The sequence below is a fragment of the Anabrus simplex genome, chromosome 9 (genome assembly GCF_040414725.1).
Source record: "Anabrus simplex isolate iqAnaSimp1 chromosome 9, ASM4041472v1, whole genome shotgun sequence".
NCBI lineage: Eukaryota > Metazoa > Arthropoda > Insecta > Orthoptera > Tettigoniidae > Anabrus > Anabrus simplex.
Window position 1 is genome coordinate 36,268,179 of NC_090273.1, and position 20,573 is coordinate 36,288,751.

Here is a 20,573-nt window from a genome sequence, read left to right on the forward strand (position 1 = left end):
CGTAAAAGAACTCCTGCGGGACTAAATTCCGGCACCTCGGCGTCTCCGAAGACCGTAAAAGTAGTTAGTGGGACGTAAAGCAAATAGCATTATTATTATTATTATTATTATTATTATTATTATTATTATTATTATTATTATTATTATTATTGAATCTTCCAGGTGGCTTTGATTTGCCCCGCAAGACATGGGTAGCCCTCAACAGAGTCCGTACTAACCACGGGAGATGTGGTTCAATGATGTTTAAATGGGGTATGAAATCTTCCCCAGCCTGTGACTGTGGTGCAGTTAAACAGACTATCGACCATATCGTCACCGAATGCATTGGAAGGACATTCGCTGGATCTAGCCAGGACTTTGTGGTTGCTTCTGCTGAGGCCATACAATGGCTAGAGAATTTAGATCTAAATCTTTGAACCCTTTTGCTTGCATGATTGTTTTCAATGTTATGTGTAAGTCTTATAATTATGTATATAATGGTTTGTGCTTACTGTTCATTTATATTTAATCTTTGTATTGTTTTGTGTACTTTACCATACGCTAATAATAATAATAATAATAATAATAATAATAATAATAATAATAATAATAATAATAATAATAATAATAATAATAATAATAATAATAATAATAATAATAATAATAATAATAATAATAATAATGCCCTTCGTGGACCTTGTCTTCCTTAGATCGATACCTTCATTTTTCGAAGTGTCCGATCGCTTCCATGTTTTCTCTCTGATTAGTGTTATATAGAGGATGGTTGCCTAGTTGTACTTCCTCTTAAAACAATAATCACCACCACCACCTCACCTTCATCTTTCCTATCCTACCTCTCTTTGTCAACTCTTGTTCTCTTCCCACCATGATGGTATTAGGTTTGCAAGGCCTGGGGAGACATTCATTTTCACGCCTTTCGTGGCCCTTGTCTTTCTTCCTTTTTGACCGACAACTGTTGTACGCTCTCTTAAAACAATAATGAGAACCACCTGGCGCTTCTCATTCCTCCTTTCATTAGGTTTACGGGGTTTAGAAATGTATTTGTCTTGTATCTTAAGGTAACAGCTTGACTTATATCAGTTTGATGATTTTACTGGGTGGTATGCTTTAGGTGCAGACCAGGAGGGTCGAGGGCTGAGATCAGGTCCTCTGGTGGAAGCCCTAAATCTGGGTAACACATCGACTAACGCGAGTCGAGCTGACTGTGTGTGGCGGCGAGGAATGGACCGAGATCCCTGTCCAGATCCGGATATCAAGTATTTTCTCTATACGAGGTGAGTGACTTTATTCTATACCTTTCATCATCAATGTAAGTTACTTTCCATTTCTTTTAGAATTAACTTATCGATTATAATCGATAATAAACATCGACATAACTGTTAGTTATTTCTTCTTTTTTTGCGTGTTTGAGTGTTCTGTATACAGCTGACCACGAAGGACCAGAATAGCTACAAAGTTATAAGTTTTAATAAAAGTTTAATATAAAACCGCCAACTAAATAAGTAAAACATTTTCTACCGTATTACTAAAAAATATAAATGGTGATGCAAAAGGTTCAGAGATCCCTTATCACAGACACAACGGCATTTGCCGAAAAAAGAAAATACACCAGTCTTTAAATTAATTGGCGATGGGTTAATCCGTGAGCCCTATTATTTTTCGTAGACGTAACAGTTATCATAACAGTGTCCAGTACGTGGCTTCTTTCGAGTGATTTTGCTGAAAGGGCATAGAGGTACATTTTAAATAGACTTTATCCACCACGCATTGAATGCCGACCAATTCAATTTACAGTTCTTGTCAGTTCCAACCAATCACAGTGAAATGTTATAGAATTGAGATTATCGCACCTGATAGGCAGCTGTTTGCAATTATCGAAGGTGATTCGCAATTTATTCCGATTGGTTACATTAAGTATAGTGGTGGTGGTGATTAATGTTTTAAGAGGAAGTACAACTTGGCAACCATTCTCTATATAACATGATTCACAGAGAAAAAATGGAAGGGATCCGACACTTAGAAAATTGAAGGTATCAGCAAAGAAAGACAAGGGCCACGAAGGGCGTGAAAAATGAAAGACTCCCCAGGCCTCGGAAACCTAATACCGTCGGGGTCGGAAAAGAACAAGGAGTGACCAAGGGAGGCCGGATAGGATCGATGGAGGTGAGGAGCCTGACACAAGTAAATAGAAGCAATGCTAGGACCCAGTTAAGAGCCCCGTGGTCGCCAACCCACGCTCTCAAGCTGACAGCACCTGGGGCCCCTTTTAGTCGCCTCTTACGACAGGTAGGAGTTACCGTGGGTGTAATTCTACCGCCCCCACCCACAGGGAGTAACCTAAAGTATAGTATTTACAATAAAGTGAGTAAATCAAGTACACGGAGGTTTGCAGAAGTGACCCAGCACATTGGTATGCAATAAATTCAATTAATTAATATTGTATAAAATACCTGTGTTATTTTCGTTTTATTAATACTGTTCATTACGCATTTCATTCAACAAATAGTATTACCAAATGCAGTCGAACTTCTATATGGCCTAAGTCGAAATTTTTCGATATCTCAAGGTAATTCTAATTTCCCTGCGGTATACTATCTGTTTTATATGCCATATTTTTTCTATGATTCGAAGTTCTATTATTCCAATATTTCGATAGCTCGGGGAATACTTAATTCCCCAGATGTAAATTATTTATCTTTATCTCGAAGTTTAGGTGAAAATACGGTTGGTTTGAATACTGGAGTTGAGACTTACGGATTGGAATATGAGTTGTGTGTTCACCTTGTGTACGGTACGGAGAAGTTATTTCTGTCAGTACTATGTGGTCTGCCGCATTCCAGAGCAGCCTGTGGCAAGGAAACGGGTTGGGGGTCAATGTGCGTCTCAGTAAGGCTGGCATTACACTATCAAAGAAATTTGTCAAAGATCTTTTGTAAAATATATGACAGTGTATTGGAGGAAAATTTTGCAAAATGCCCTTTTATCAAATTTTCTTGATAAAATGTATGAGCTTTGTGCTATCTTTTGCAAAAGTTTTTTCTTCTTAAATGCTACGAGAGGAATAGACAGTTGTGTTTATGTTTCGTAGATCTAGAGAAAGCATATGACAGGGTACCGAGGGAAAAGATGTTCGCCATACTGGGGTACTATGGGATTAAGGGTAAATTATTAAAATCATTCAAAGGCATTTATGTTGACAATTGGGCTGCAGTCACAATTGATGGTAGAATTTCTTGGTTCAGGGTACTTACAGACGTTTGACAAGACTGTATTATTTCACCTTTGTTGTTCGTAGTTTAAATGAATCATCTGCTGAAAAGTATTAAGTGGCAGGAAGGGATTCAGTTTGGTGGAAATGTAGTAAGCAGTCTGGCTATGCTGATGACTTGTTCTTAATGGCAGATTATACCGAAAGCCTAAAGTCTAATATCTTGCAACTTGAAAATAGGTGCAATGAGTATGGTATGAAAATTAGCCTTTCGTAGACAAAATTGATGTCATTAGGTAAAAAAATCCCCCGGTCTAGAACGCCAAGAATAACGGCCGAAAGAATTCGTCGTGCTGACCACACGACACCTCGTAATCTGCCGGCCTTCGGGTTGAACAGCGGTCGCTTGGTAGTCCAAAGCCCTTCAGGGCTATAGTGCTATTGGGTTAGATAAGAAATCCAAGAGAATTGTATGTCAGATTGGTGATACAAAGCTGGAACAGGTAGATAATTTCAAGTATTTAGGGTGTGTGTTCTCCCAGGATGGCCCCCTGTGGGCGGGGGTGATAGAGTAACACCGACAGTAGCCCCTCCCTGTCGTAAGAGGCGACTAAAATGGGCTCCAGGAGCTCTGCATTTTAAAGCGTGGGTTGGCGACCATGGGGCCCTGAGCTGAGTTCATGCATTGCTTCCACTTACTTGTGCCAGGCTCCTCGCTTTCATCTATCCTATCCGACCTTCCTTGGTCAACTCTTGTTCTTTTCCGACCCCGACGGTATTAGAGCTCTCGAGGCCTAGGTAATCTTTTATTTTCACGCCCCTCGTGGCCCTTGTCTTCCTTTGGCCGATACCTTCATTTTTCGAAGTGTCGGATCCCTTCCATTTCTCTCTCTGATTAGTATTATATAGAGGATGGTTGCCTAGTTGCATTTCGTCTTAAAACAATAATCACCACAACACCACCACTCCCAGGATGGTAATATAGTAAGTGAGATTGAATCAAGGTGTCGTAAAGCTAATGCAGTAAGTTCGCAGTTGCGATCAACAGTATTCTGTAAGAAGGAAGTCAGCTCCTGGACGAAACTATCTTTACATCGGTCCGTTTCCAGACCAACTTTGCTTTACGGGAGCGAAAGATGGGTTGACTGAGGATATCTTATTCATAAGTTAGAAGTAACAGACATGAAATTAGCGAGAATGATTGCTGGTACAAAGAGGTGGGAACAATGGCAGGAGGGTCCTTCGAATGATGATATAAAGGCTGTTAGGAATGAACTCAATGGATGAAGCTGTACGCATAAAACGGCTTGGGTGGTGGGTCATGTGAGGCGAATGGAGGAGGATAAATTATCTAAATAATGGACTCTGTTATGGAGAGTAAGACGTATAGAACTGAATGAGGCCACAGTATTAGTTGCAAATAGATGATTGTGGCGACCTTTAGTAAATTCACAGAGGCTTGCAGACTCAACGCTGAAAGGCATAACGGTCTGTAATGATGTATGTATGTATGTATGTATGTATGTATGTATGTATGTATGTATGTATTGTACCCTACAGGACCCTATGGTTCCGGCCAGGCGAATGCCGGTCTCGAACCCAGAGTACAGTAGTGAAAGAACTCCCACATGCGTGAGCTTGTGCACATAGTCTTACCTGAACACATATACACGCTCGGCCGCACAATCGCGCACTTCTCAGGGATAACAAAGGAGAACAAAGGGCAATATTAAGATAAAACACTAGGATATGTGACTAATCAGGTAAGAATCAGCTAAATTAAAATGAAAAAAAATATCTAACAGAAAACTTCCACGGTGTGAAGAATTATTTAATTTATTTTCCGGGTTGAACCGTGTTGTACTTGTACGCATATCACGTACAGTTTGCCGACGTTTCGAATACATTGCAGTATTCATTGTCAAGGCGACTGAAATACCCCTACTCGATCCGAGGTAATCAGTCTCCCAGGCAGAGTTACACTACTAGAGTGGCCTTGATCTTGGCCTTTTTATATCCTAGCCTATCTGGCTGGCGTAAGCCCTGGCTGTCTCGCGAGGCTTCTGGAAAGTTTATGTCACAGCCAGGTAGTGGGGGCTTGCCCGCGCTGTTATGTAATGGGGTTGCGGCCCGTGTGTTTATGTTGTGGTCTGTATGTCTTAAGCTATGAATGATGGGCATCCAAGAATTACTGATTTTGTATCCTTCTTCTAAATTTATGTTATTCGGATGTTTCTTGATTTCGATAGCCTCGCGGATTTTTCTTTCCAGATTCCAAGGGATAGCTGCTAGGATCTTGGTCTTGTCAAATGATATTCCGTGCCTAGTTTCGTAGGAATGCTTGGCTACTGCTGAAATATCTGTGTTTTGGTTCTTGGTGTGACGGATATGTTCTTTTAGGCGGGTGGAGATCAGACGTTTTGTCTCACCTACATAACAAGCTCCGCAGCTACATTCAATGTGATACACTCCAGGGGCCTGTAATTCTATTGTGTCTTTTACTGGTGGTAGATAACGGGCTAGCTTACGGTGAGGTTTATAGATAGTTTTTATGTTGTATTTGTCCAGTATCTTGCCGATCCTGTCTGTAGTGTTTTTAATGTATGGCAGTATCGCTGTTTTCTGGCGGGTCAGTTCTTCTTTCCCGTTGTTTTCTCCTGCGGCGGTCTTTTCTTTCTTCTCTTCTGATTTTTTAAGGACTCGTCGGATGTTATTGAGCGAGTATCCATTTTTCCTAAGGGTTTCCGTGAGGTGTTCTTTTTCTTCCTCGAGGTGCTCTGCGTCAGATATCGCTATGGCCCTGTTTACTAGTGATGTTAGGACAGCCTGCTTTTGTGATGGGTGATGATGAGACGAGGCGTGTAGGTACCTGTCTGTGTGAGTGGGTTTCCTGTATACTGCGCGACTCAGCGTCCCATTGGGGTTACGTATTACTAGCACATCCAGGAACGGTAGTTTTCCGTCTACTTCTATTTCCATGGTGAACTGAATATTTACGTGTATGGAGTTGAGATGGTCGAGAAATAGCTGTAGGTTATTGCTCCCGTGAGGCCAGATTACAAAAGTGTCGTCTACAAAACGGAGAAAACATTTCGGTTTCAGGGCAGATGTAGCTAAGGCTTTCTGTTCGAAGTGTTCCATATACATGTTTGCTATTATTGGAGAGAGTGGCGACCCCATCGCGGCCCCTTCAGTCTGTTCGTAGAACTCCCCGTTGAAATAGAAGTAAGTGGCGCTAAGGCATTCTTTAGCTAGTGTTGACAGGTCTTCTGGAAGTTTCTGATCTAATAGCGGAAATACTTCTGTTAGCGGCACCTTGGTGAAAAGTGACGTGACGTCAAAGCTTACTAATAGGTCCGTACTTTCAATTGATTGGTCCTTAAGGAGCTGGATGAAATGTCGGGAGTCCTTCACGTAGGTTTCAGTGTTTCCTGTATGTGGCTGAAGTAGTCCAGCTAGGTAGCGGGCGATCTCGTGCGTGGGAGAGCCTATAGCGCTCACGATAGGTCGCAGAGGTATGCCTTCTTTGTGGATTTTAGGCAGGCCATACAATTTTGGAGGTATCGGGTCCGAGGATATCAGTTTCTTCTGTATTTCGGCTGGGATACTGGAATTTTTTACTAGTGTGTGGAGTTTGTTCTTAATGCGGTTGGTAGGGTTCCTAATTTTCCTGTATGTAGAATCGGTGAGTAATTGTTCTATTTTCCGAGTGTAGTCTGTGCGTGTCATTATCACCGTAGCGTTGCCTTTATCTGCGGGTAGGATAATTGTTTCCGTATCTTGACGTAGTGTTTTTAGGGCATGAATTTCTTCTTTAGTCAAATTGGATGGCGGCGGCTTTGCGGATCTCAGTAGACATGATACATCCTGTCTGATCTCCTCTGCAGATTCGGTAGGAAGGTGCCGGATTGCAATTTCTACTTTGCTAATTATTTCTTCTACCGGTATACTATTCGGAGCTACTGCGTAGTTGAGTCCTTTTCTCAAGACCGAGGTAGTGGGTTCACTGAGTGGCTTATCTGTGAGGTTTACTATTACATTCTTCTTCAGTGGAGCAGGTGGTTTCGGTTTCTGTTTTTGTAAGAGGCGGTTGAATTTCTTGTTTTGCTTGGCAGTGGCTAGTTCCAGTGTACGCTGGGATTGTGTGTTGCTAATGCTGTCTAACGTGGTCCAATCATTGAGCGACAGAGTGCTGGCAAGTTGCAGGTGGAGATGAAATAATTTATTGTTGAGGTAGTCCAGAGTCTGTCTTGTGTCACTGATCCGTTCTCTGAGGAGTTTTGTGCTGGTTTCGTGAAGAATACGGTCAGTCCGTCGGTTCTTGGTGTGATATTTCAGTCTCACACATGCTGGTATAATGCTGTTGTCCCTGCAGCGTTTCAGAAAGGCGAGTCGAGCCAGGTAGTTACTCATTTTCTTCCGAAGGTTGTCGAACTGCCTAGTAGCTTTGAGAATATCCTCCCCGTAAAGGTTTCGTATCTTAGAAGTGAAGCTTCCACGGTGTGAAGAATTATTTAATTTATTTTCCGGGTTGAACCGTGTTGTACTTGTACGCATATCACGTACAGTTTGCCGACGTTTCGAATACATTGCAGTATTCATTGTCAAGGCGACTGACAGGATGTATCATGTCTACTGAGATCCGCAAAGCCGCCGCCATCCAATTTGACTAAAGAAGAAATTCATGCCCTAAAAACACTACGTCAAGATACGGAAACAATTATCCTACCCGCAGATAAAGGCAACGCTACGGTGATAATGACACGCACAGACTACACTCGGAAAATAGAACAATTACTCACCGATTCTACATACAGGAAAATTAGGAACCCTACCAACCGCATTAAGAACAAACTCCACACACTAGTAAAAAATTCCAGTATCCCAGCCGAAATACAGAAGAAACTGATATCCTCGGACCCGATACCTCCAAAATTGTATGGCCTGCCTAAAATCCACAAAGAAGGCATACCTCTGCGACCTATCGTGAGCGCTATAGGCTCTCCCACGCACGAGATCGCCCGCTACCTAGCTGGACTACTTCAGCCACATACAGGAAACACTGAAACCTACGTGAAGGACTCCCGACATTTCATCCAGCTCCTTAAGGACCAATCAATTGAAAGTACGGACCTATTAGTAAGCTTTGACGTCACGTCACTTTTCACCAAGGTGCCGCTAACAGAAGTATTTCCGCTATTAGATCAGAAACTTCCAGAAGACCTGTCAACACTAGCTAAAGAATGCCTTAGCGCCACTTACTTCTATTTCAACGGGGAGTTCTACGAACAGACTGAAGGGGCCGCGATGGGGTCGCCACTCTCTCCAATAATAGCAAACATGTATATGGAACACTTCGAACAGAAAGCCTTAGCTACATCTGCCCTGAAACCGAAATGTTTTCTCCGTTTTGTAGACGACACTTTTGTAGTCTGGCCTCACGGGAGCAATAACCTACAGCTATTTCTCGACCATCTCAACTCCATACACGTAAATATTCAGTTCACCATGGAAATAGAAGTAGACGGAAAACTACCGTTCCTGGATGTGCTAGTAATACGTAACCCCAATGGGACGCTGAGTCGCGCAGTATACAGGAAACCCACTCACACAGACAGGTACCTACACGCCTCGTCTCATCATCACCCATCACAAAAGCAGGCTGTCCTAACATCACTAGTAAACAGGGCCATAGCGATATCTGACGCAGAGCACCTCGAGGAAGAAAAAGAACACCTCACGGAAACCCTTAGGAAAAATGGATACTCGCTCAATAACATCCGACGAGTCCTTAAAAAATCAGAAGAGAAGAAAGAAAAGACCGCCGCAGGAGAAAACAACGGGAAAGAAGAACTGACCCGCCAGAAAACAGCGATACTGCCATACATTAAAAACACTACAGACAGGATCGGCAAGATACTGGACAAATACAACATAAAAACTATCTATAAACCTCACCGTAAGCTAGCCCGTTATCTACCACCAGTAAAAGACACAATAGAATTACAGGCCCCTGGAGTGTATCACATTGAATGTAGCTGCGGAGCTTGTTATGTAGGTGAGACAAAACGTCTGATCTCCACCCGCCTAAAAGAACATATCCGTCACACCAAGAACCAAAACACAGATATTTCAGCAGTAGCCAAGCATTCCTACGAAACTAGGCACGGAATATCATTTGACAAGACCAAGATCCTAGCAGCTATCCCTTGGAATCTGGAAAGAAAAATCCGCGAGGCTATCGAAATCAAGAAACATCCGAATAACATAAATTTAGAAGAAGGATACAAAATCAGTAATTCTTGGATGCCCATCATTCATAGCTTAAGACATACAGACCACAACATAAACACACGGGCCGCAACCCCATTACATAACAGCGCGGGCAAGCCCCCACTACCTGGCTGTGACATAAACTTTCCAGAAGCCTCGCGAGACAGCCAGGGCTTACGCCAGCCAGATAGGCTAGAATATAAAAGGCCAAGATCAAGGCCACTCTAGTAGTGTAACTCTGCCTGGGAGACTGATTACCTCGGATCGAGTAGGGGTATTTCAGTCGCCTTGACAATGAATACTGCAATGTATTCGAAACGTCGGCAAACTGTACGTGATATGCGTACAAGTACAACACGGTTCAACCCGGAAAATAAATTAAATAATCTAACAGAAAACATCGCTGCATTCAAAGTTTTACAATCAGGGATTTATTACATAAAAATATACTAATTACAAATATAAGAGCTTTCAAATATGATTGGGGTAAAGATAATGTTGAGCCGATGACAACCAGTTCACTGCCTTCACGAAACAGCTGTGCTGTAACAAGCATGTTACAATTGTGTAAGTAATGAAATCTAGAAAAATGGATATCTGCTGAAATACACATCTAACAGTAATTTCCATAAACTTTACTATGCCTCGTACCATCGAACCCCGGTGCAAACAAATATAAACACATAATGTACAGTGCCCTGACCCGGTCTCGAACCCTGGTCCCATGAAAAGCAAGGCGTTGAATATTCATATACAAACTATATAAAAGGAACACAACCAACATGTCCAAGGGGTCAATATCAAACGGGCCAGTGTTAAAATTAAAGTAGAACAAACAGAACAAAAATCTCTCCCTGCGTTCAAAACATCAAGGTCGTCTTCTCCCCCATACACACTCGACAAGCTGCAGACAGCCATATAATCAAGTTTCAAGACTGTGACGTCAGGCACAAGAACCCTCACCAGTCGTGCACTCGACAGGCTGCAGTCCACACAATTTATGAGCCCAGCTGACTGACTGCGTGCTAAGAAACCTCGCCTTTCAAAGTACCTCACATAATCTGGCTGCTTAAAAGCACTCTTTAAATACACACGGGCTATCCGCCCTCATCTCAATATCACCAGCAATATAACAAATCTTATTTCCGCCTCCCATGGGCTCAACCTTGATAATACAAAGGCACAATGCAGTAAACTATAGTCACATGGCCATAATAAGGCATCTCAAATGCATCCAATACTCTCTCAAACTGTGCTGGGGCTCTCTCATATCAATTCATACAGTCAGCTACATGCATAATGCCCACATCTCTCAAACATTCGGACTCGATCGCCCTGTCAGTAAAGCTAGGTGAATTACGGGGTAAATCCTGGTCTCAACTATACAGCCTACGTCTGCAGAGACAAATGCCTAAACGCGACACAATAAACAGTGCCTGCCTGTTTGACTAACCTACCATGACCAAGGGAGTTCGACCTGACCCATGAAGTTAACACGTACGCTAATATAATACTATCGAAATGAAATATAAACACACCAACAAGGAATCTACAAACTATCATCTACCCTAATGTACGGGGTTCGAGCTTGAGGCCTAGCTCTTTATTACCAAGAATTTTCCTACTATAAACTAACCTGTTGGCTGACGGCCCCCTATTCCTATCTAAATTTAAATGACATGCTTGAAACAGAATTGGAAAGCTCTGACCTTATATGATTGATGACATGACGGAGCGGCCCTTCCTGTGGACCACTGAATTTACCACATCATGACAAACTGCGACGCTTGCAGCAGATACTGGTGAACAATTGGAGACATTCTATCTTGCGTGAGTCCTTCGTACAGCTCCTTAGATGGTTGGAAGATGTCCCCTTCGACGTCGCGCTGATCAGGTACGCCCAACGTTCCTGGATCGATTCCCGATGTCGTGCCGGCTTCAGCTCTCGTTGTGGCTTCCTCGCAATGATGATGTAGAAGCTCGTTCTGGCTTATGCAGGGGTAATTCCTCGCAGATTCAGTAGTACTAGTTGTATGTGCAGCTCGAAGATAACACGTTGTTCTCGGTACCGACTTGCAGCATGACGACTTCGTTCAAGCAGCCTTACGGTCAGAGAATGAGGCTGATGTGCCAGGCGGCCTTGCATTTATAATCAGGTTGGCGTAGCCACGCCGCTTGATCGCGTGCAGGATACGCGCGCCCGCGACTCGAAGTTTTCCCGCACAAAGCACGTCAAGTACCCTACTTAACGAATGCATTTATGATTGCAGCCCTAATGCATATCAAAATTAAGCATAAATTATGCAGGTTGCAATTCTTGTATCAGATCCAATGCATCTCTTGCGTAACCAAAGATATTAATTTAATTCCTTCTTCCCTCCGAAGGTTAGTTTTGCCGGGATCCGGGAAGCGTCCCCAATCTTCATTAAGAGGCTTGGCTTGGGACATAACTCCCTTTAATGAGGTTCTGGAGATTGTCATAATGACGCTCTAGCTCTCTTCACACGAGAACGCTTCTTCTGGAATCTTTTATGAAATAAACTATAAGACAATGACCCCCTGGGTGGTCTTATGTAATCCCAATATCCAATACTAAAATCTATACTATTGGACCATGAACAGAATGGTTCAGTACGTATGTATGTATGTATGTATGTATGTATGTATGTATGTATGTATGTATGTATGTATGTATTGTTTCATCCAAAATATTGAATCGTAATTTCAGTTGGAATGTTTTTTAATTTTTAAAATATAAAATGATATTTGTTCTTGGCGTCGACCTCTGCAGATCTTTGCCACTACTTTCACTATATGAGAGGAACCTACGTGTAAGTGTAATTGCCGAAGTGTAAGAAAAGGAACATTAAGGACGACACAAAAACCCAGTCTCCAGGACAGCGGTATTAATCATCTACAAATAAAAACCCCTGAGCCGGCCGGGAATCGAACCCGGGGCCGCCGGGTGACAGGCGAACGCGTTGCCCCCTACACCGAAGAACCGTACGAGTTCAAATATTACTACAAGGAAAGTACTTATTTCCGAGTATGAAACAAGACGCCAGGAATATAAAATTAGAAATTTAAGACAGCAAGTGTGTATTTACCCGCCTCTGTGGTGTAGTGGTTAGCGTGATTAGCTGCCACCCCTCCCCCCCCCCCGGAGGTCCGGGTTCGATTCCCGGCTCTGCCACGTAATTTGAAAAGTGGTACGAGGACTGGAACGGGGTCCACTCAGCCTCGAGATGTCAATTGAGTAGAGGTGGGTTTGATTCCCACCTCAGCCATCCTGGAAGTGGTTTTCCGTGCTTTCCCACTTCTCCTCCAGGAAAATGCCGGGATGGTACCTAACATAAGGCCACGGCCGCTTCCTCCCCTCTTCTTTGTCTATCCCTTCCAATCTTCCCATCACTCCACAAGGCCTCTGTTCAGCATAGCAGGTGAGGCCGCCTGGGCGAGGTACTGGTCATTCTCCCCAGTTGTATCCCCCGACCCAAAGTCTGAAGCTCCAGGACACTGCCCTCGAGGTGGTAGAGGTGGGATCCCTCGCTGAGCCCGAAGGAAAAACCAACCCTGGAGGGTAAACAGATTAAGAGAAGTGTGTATTTAAACATAGCGGGGGCAATAAATACTAAACAGGAAGGATGCACACTTTTGGACCTGAAAAAGAAATTGAATGGATTACATAGCCAGTATTTGGCTGAAATACTGAAATTGAATATGATGTTTACATTATAACTTACATTTATTCCATTCATTTAATTTTGATTAAGTTTATTCTAAACAACTCACTTTTCTGATAAGCCATGTGAGGTAACCTAAAACCATGTGGGCTTTATATTAGTAGTATGAACAAGCAGAGAGATGTAGAACATGTGATGTACTCTACTGTGGTGGTTTAATTTGAAAAATACAGGTACTTTTTATGATAATTTCTGTCATTAAACCCCCCGTTTGTGAGGGCTATAGAACAACATCCACGATATCCCCTGCCTTTCGTAAGAGGTGACTGAAAGGAGCCCCAGAGGTGCTTTCCTTGGGCATGTGGCTCGGTGACCGCAGGGCATTGCTTCCACTTACTTGTGCCAGGCTGTTTACTTTCATCTACCATATCCGACCTCCCTTGGTCAAGACTTGTTCTTTTTCGACCCCGACGGTATTAGAGCATTCGAGGCCTAGGGAGCCTTTAACTTTCACCCCCCTTCGTGGCCCTTTTTGTTTCTTTGGCCGATACCTTCATTTTTCGAAATGTCGGATCCGTTCAATTTTTTTCCTTTTGATTAGTGTTAATAGAGAAGGGTTGGCCAGTTGTACTTCCTCTTAAAACAATAATCACAATCTTGACATGCCTGGTTAGACCCTACATTGTTCCCAATGCTATTCGGCTTTATGCGAATGTGGTACACGGTTACAGGTTTTGAATTCAATAAAATTATAATTTTTTCAGTACACTTCAAATATCGGCGTCATACTTCGCACTTACCTCGTATTAGATTTAAAAGCTCGAAAATAAGTTCAGTTCAGTTTTTGTCTGTCTGAATGTTTGTTTCAATATTACGGGAACACGGCTTGACGGAATTTCATTCTCGGTGTTCAAGTTTAGGATATCCAGAGAGTGCCATATATATGATTAGTAAACAGAGGCGTAGCAATATTAAGGGGACAAAATCAGGAAATGTCACATTTTTCGAGGTAAAATCGATACTAAGGGGGCGGTAAATTCGTGCTCGATTCAATTTGAAGGAGGTGGTTTCAATTTACCGACAGGAAGTCAAAAGGTTTCATGGTATTCCAACTTTCGGGGGAACCTACACGAAAAATGAGTACCAGGTTTATTCCTGGGGGAAAGGTGGCCGGGCGTAGAGCTAACCACTCTACCCCACCTTTGCCTTTGCCTTGCACCCCTCCCAAGCCTCTCATGGCCTTTGAAGATGACTTTGCTTTCTAAAGCCAATATCAACATCAACAGCTATTAAGAGATTTTTGTACAGTCAAGTCTTTTTTTATTTTTATTTCTTTACGTCTTTACCGACACAGATAGGTCTTATGGTGACGATAGGATAGGAAAGAGCTAGGAGTGGGAAGGAAGCGGCCGTGGCCTTAATTAAGGTACAGCCCCAGCATTTGCCTGATGTGAAAATGGGAAACCACGGGAAACCATCTTCAGGGTTCCTGACAGTGGGGCTCGATCCCAGTATCTTCCGAATGCAAGCTGATAGATATGTGACCAAAACTGCACAGTCACTTGCTCGGTGACGATAAGTTAGGACATGGCTAGGACTGTGAAGGAAGCATGCATGGTCTTAATTAAGATACAGCTGTAGCATTTACATGGTGTGGAATTTGGAAACCATGGAAGCCATATTCAAGGTTGCGGCACAGTTAACTCGCTCGGTAATGTTCAGAGAGGATGGTTGCCCAATTGTAACTCCTCTGAAAAGAAAATCACCATCACCTCCAGAGTCTAAGGCTTAAAACTAGCTATTACTTCTACAATGTCCGACTCGTTGGCTGAATGGTCAGCGTACTGGCCTTCGCTTCACAGGGTCCCGGGTTCGATTCCCGGCCGGGTCGGGGATTTTAACCTGCATTGGTTAATTCCAGTGGCCCGGGGGCTGGGTGTTTGTGCTGCCCTCAACATCCCTGCAACTCACACACCACACACAACACTATCCTCCTCCACAATAACACGCTGTTACCTACACATGGCAGATGCCGCCCACCCTCATAGGAGGGTCTGCCTTACAAGGGCTGCACACGGCTAGAAATAGCCACACGAAATTTTATTTCTACAATCGGTCCTTTGTGACAGCAAGTGGTAGTAGAAGAAGAATTTCTTACTTGATGTACAATTTCCTGTGTTTTTGGTTTACAGACAAAGATTGAAAGTTATTCTCTTCTTGTAGTGCTGATCCTCAACGTCGTAGCACCCTCTCCATCGTTGCTCGAGACTGGCTGCGCCTGAGTGGCTGGGATCCTAATCATGATAATGTGTTCATTATCCACGGATATGCTGGAGGAGACCATCAGTTACCCGTCGCTGTGCTCAGGGAAGGTAATGACTTTTTCTTCTATTGCGCATGTTTCTCCTTGGTACAGGAAAAAAGCCTGAAAGAGGGTAAGACCAAATGCTGTGTCACACTAGTAGTACGAGCGGCTAGTGCTTGTGGCAATAAACCTGTCACATTGGGCTAGTGGTGGTGGTTAATAAACCTGTCACACTGGACAAGAGCTTGTGGCTAATAAACCTGTCACACTAGGCTACAGCTTGTGGGTGATAAACCTGTCACACTGGGCTAGTGTTTGTGGCTAATAAACCTGTCACACTAGGCTAGAGCTTGTGTCTAATAAACCTGTCACACTAGGCTAGTCCTTGTGGATAGTAAACCTGTCACACTAGGCTACAATTTGTGGCTGATAAACCTGTCACACTGGACTAGAGCTTGTGGCTAGTAAACCTGTCACACTAGGCTAGTGCTTGTGGCTAGTAAACCTGTCACACTAGGCTAGAGCTTGTGGCTAACAAACCTGTCACAATAGACTAGAGCTTGTGGCTAATAAAGCTGTCAAACTCTGCTAGTGCTTGTGGCTAATAAACCTGTTACATTGGACTAGAGCTTGTGGCTAATAAACCTGTCACACTGGACTGGAGCTTGTGGCTGATAAACCTGTCACACTAGTTTACAGTTTGTGGCTGATAAACCTTTCACACTGGACTAGAGCTTGTGGGTAGTAAACCTGTCACAATAGGCTAGTGCTTGTGGATAGTAAACCTGCCACACTAGGCTAGAGCTTGTGGCTAGTAAACCTGTCACACTAGGCTAGAGCTTGTGGCTAGTAAACCTGTCACACTAGGGTAGTACTTGTGGATAATGAACCTGTCACACTAGGCTAGAGCTTGTGGCTAGTAAACCTGTCACACTAGGCTAGAGCTTCTGGCTAGTAAACCTGTCACAGAAGGCTAGTACTGGTAGATAACAATTCACTGTTAGTAACCTACTTGTTGAAGAAACTTTCCTGAGTGTGCAAGACAGCGGCTTTTGCATTCTTCTTCACATACAAATCACATGAGGGATTTCACAAACATTCATACTTTCTGAATAGGTTTAAGAAGTCTATAATTTGTTTTCCATTCCACTTAAATGCATCAGCAACCACTTTGCTTCCACAGAGAACCCAAGCGGATTAAGAAAGAAATACATTTCTTATAATTGATATTATCAGCAAGTTGGTGTTCATAGCAAATTATAAGAGGCATCATAATCAATCGGTAACTGGATATCCTGGTCATTAAGACACTGAATTTAGCTAATCGGGATATCTGTTAAATCTCGCTGTGGTCCTTCCATAGTATGAGCGAAGAGGGCTGTTATACATGATACACTCTATTACATTAATTTGCATATGTTTCAGCATACCTCAAGAACGGCAGCTACAACGTATTTACCGTGGACTGGGGCACTTTAGCTCGTGCACCCTGCTACCCCGCGGCTGTACACAACATGAGGACAGTGGCTCGGTGTATGGCTGGAGTGCTCACCTTCCTCCGGGACAGTGGACTTCCTGTCCACCGTACGACTTGTGTGGGGCACAGCCTGGGAGCGCACATATGTGGACTACTCGCCGGGTACCTCAACTTTAGGCTTCATAGGATTATCGGTGAGTCAACAGTGGGCACATATCTGGGGCTAGGTACCTCAACATTAGGCTACGTAGGTTTATTGATGAGTTAACTGTGTGGTTTGTTGGGTACCTCAACATTAGTCCACATAGGATTATCGGTGAGTTAACTGTGTGGTTTGTAGGGTACTTTAACATTAGGCTACATCGGATGTTCGGTGAGTTAACTGTGTGGTTTGTTGCGTACTTCAAAATTAGGCTACACTGTATTATTGGCGAGTTAACTGTGTGGTTTATTGAGTACCTTAACATTAGACTAGGTAGGATTTTTGGTGAGTTAACTGTGTGGTTTGTTGGGTACCCCAACATTAGGCTCCCTTGTATTATTGGTGAGTTAACTGTGTGTTTTGTTGGGTACCTTAACATTATCCCCCTGTGGGTTGTGGTGGTAGAATAACACCCACGATATCCCCTGCCTGTCGTAAGAGGCGACTAAAAGGGGCCCTAGGGGCTCTGAACGTTGGAGCGTGCGATAGCGACCACGGGGCCCTTAGCTGAGTCCTGGCATTGCTTCCACTTACTTGTGCCAGGCTCCTCACTTTCATCTATCCTATCCGACCTCCCTTGGTCAACTCTTGTTTTTTTCCGACCCCGACGGTATTACGTGTGGAGGCCTAGGCAGTCTTTCATTTTCATGCCCTTCGTGGCCCTTGTCCTTCTTTGGCCGATACCTTCATTTTTTGAAGTGTCGTGCCCCTTCCATTTTTTCCCTCTGATTAGTGTTTCACAGAGGATGGTTGCCCAGATGTACTTCCTCTTAAAACAATAATCACCACCACCACCACCACCACCTTAACATTAGGCTACATTGTATTATTGGTGAGTTAACTGTGTGGTTTGTTGGGTGCCTCAACATTAGGCTACATTGTATTATTGGTGGGTTAACTTGCGGTTTGTTGGGTACCTTAACATTAGGCTACAATGTATTTTTGGTGAGTTAACTGTGTGGTTTGTTAGGTACCTTAACATTAGGCTACATAGGATTTTCGGTGAGTTAACTGTGTTTTTGAGTACCTCAACGTAAGGATATATTGTATTATTGGTGAGTTAACTGTGTCGTTTGTTGGGAACCTCAACATTAGGCTACGTGGGATTATCGGTGAGTTGACTGTGTGGCTTGTTAGGTACTTCAACTTTAGGCTATATAAGATTATCAGTTAACTTGATGGTGACCGTGCGATTTGTGTCGTGTGCAGTGCTAGTTGCAAGTAGAGGATTGTGGAGGCGGTTAGTCCAACTTGTAGACCAGATGTGTTCACGCTGGGCATTTCGTTCCGCGGGCACACAACGTGGTAAGCGGACGGGGAGGAGATGAATGTATGTTATGCAGCCACAGTGACGTTTTGGTTGCGTCATAGACCATGGCTGTCATTTCCAGGCGAAGGCTTGCTAGTCAGACTCGATCATTGCGGCGATACCCGAGTTCGAAATGTTGACAGAAACTAATGAAAAAGAAAGGACCTTGCCGAATCTCACTGCAGAGAGCCAGTGGGAAGAGCAGTATTTTTTTGTGTGTGTGCTAGCAGTGGACCGTGTATAATCCCTTCCGTGAGGGCAGTCTATTATATATTATTATATACCACCACCACGGCTACTCATACCAATGTACAACAAGCCGCATCACCACCTGTCCAATCAGCACCTCACTGGTCCATAACACAACTCAAACCAATACCTCCGTCAGGGTTTGAACTAGAACCACTCCCAGAAAGCCTAATATCCAACAGTCTCTGCTAATAATGTGCTACAACTACCTCCAGCTTAACCACTCAGCTGCTGAGTGTCAGAACCCCACCCGCTGCAACCGTTGTGGTGATCATCACCACTCCGTCTCCAAGGTACCCAGCGACCAGGCGAAATGTGCGAATAATCTCAGCAATCATGCGGCTTCGTACCCTGGCTGCCCCTTCTTCAAAAAAGCTATTAAGGCACATTATGTCCGCTGTCAACTAAATTCAAGACTTCAGCCAGTCTCTCAACAACCTCCGTCCCTACAAAGCCTCAAACTCGCCCCCCACCCCACCGCTCCCCAATCCCTCAATAGCAACAAACCAAGTCACACAACCTCACCTTACCATAGAACTTTTAAAGTCATTACTTTCTCTCCTGATTGTTTAATGGTAATTCAAGACCCTTTCCCTTTAAACATTGCATACATAAGCAATGCCTGGCATCCCACAAGTCTCTCATAGCCCTTTTAAACGGGCTACTACAGATGGAACATTTCTTCGGGAGCTATGCTTTAAAGTCCCGAAAGCCCCTTTCTCCCCAAAACCTCGTCATGATCATTGGTAGAAATTCGCTTCCGACACCATATTTCAACTACTCCTCACACATCGCACCTCCTACTCTTCCTAATCACCGGAAGGTGAGGACAAAACTTCGACACCATCAAGATGGTAAATTCGCTAGAATCTTTAACCAATGAAATAAGCAATCTTCCAACCCGTCGTCCTGAGACAAAGGGCCTTTCTTTGAGGTCGGCAGTCCCAAGTTTCAACACCACTTGGTGCCGTGGCACCCAAAGGGGTCGCAAACGAGTTTGGATTTGGAAAGTAGAGCATGCTCATTCTAGGGGATGTTAGAATAAAAATGGTTGAAGATAGACTTTAAATATTATTTTTAGAAACTCAACGAAAGCGAAAGTCACAAAACACTAGAACACTGCGCAAAACCAAGCATACAACTTTTTAAATTATGTATTGCATTTTGCTCAATGGGTAATAGGAATTTTACTTTTCTTAGTGGAAATTTTGTCATTCCCATCTTCAGAAACAATTGAATCTACAGATATCATCTTTGTAGTGGTTTTCCACAGGGTTTGTATCTACATAGGAGGTGAGTTATATTTTGGTAATAATTAAGTTTGATAAAATATTACGTGTGAAAAGCATACAATACCATGTGCGCATTCGCTTTTTTCAGTGACTGTACGTTGTAACAAAAATTGTAACGTGTCCGTTTTCTTTGAGTGTGTAATACAGGAAAATAAAACAGTGTCTGTTAGTATTGAGCGCAGTATAAATCACACACGAATATTTGAAAAATATATCTTCTTCTTGCTATTATAGTGTATTCCTTTATACTGTACTGTAATCAACATTTCGTTGAAAATGGTCGAGAGAAGCTCTGTAGTCACAATCGAACGGCACTCTTCCAGGTAAGCTGCCAGCATTTATGTTAAGCCTGCCCAGCCACTCTGGGCTAGTCTCAACAGGAGCCCAGCTGAGCAGCTTTTTTGTAGATTGAACGCCGAACATCATCACTTGGACTCGGAAGTTGAAGACTTATAAATTGCCTAAAATATCCAAAAAATACCTGAAATGTGGCAAAAAGGTCGTATAAATGCGATCCAAATTCATTCGTAATTTTAGTTTAGATTATATATTTGACGAATGAATATAACGTTTAA

At 43.2% G+C, this 20,573-nt stretch overlaps 1 protein-coding gene across 1 annotated transcript in view; it reads left to right on the plus strand.

Annotated features, from left to right (window-relative positions):
- The window catches only part of LOC136881009 (phospholipase A1 VesT1.02), a 42,731-nt gene that overhangs the window by 10,162 nt on the left and 11,996 nt on the right, over window positions 1–20,573 (plus strand). Inside the window, exons 2-4 of the mRNA XM_067153589.2 lie at window positions 1,112–1,274; window positions 15,388–15,536; window positions 16,895–17,140. Coding sequence (XP_067009690.2) covers window positions 1,112–1,274; window positions 15,388–15,536; window positions 16,895–17,140 — 558 coding nt within the window. The remainder of the gene's footprint in view (window positions 1–1,111; window positions 1,275–15,387; window positions 15,537–16,894; window positions 17,141–20,573) is intronic.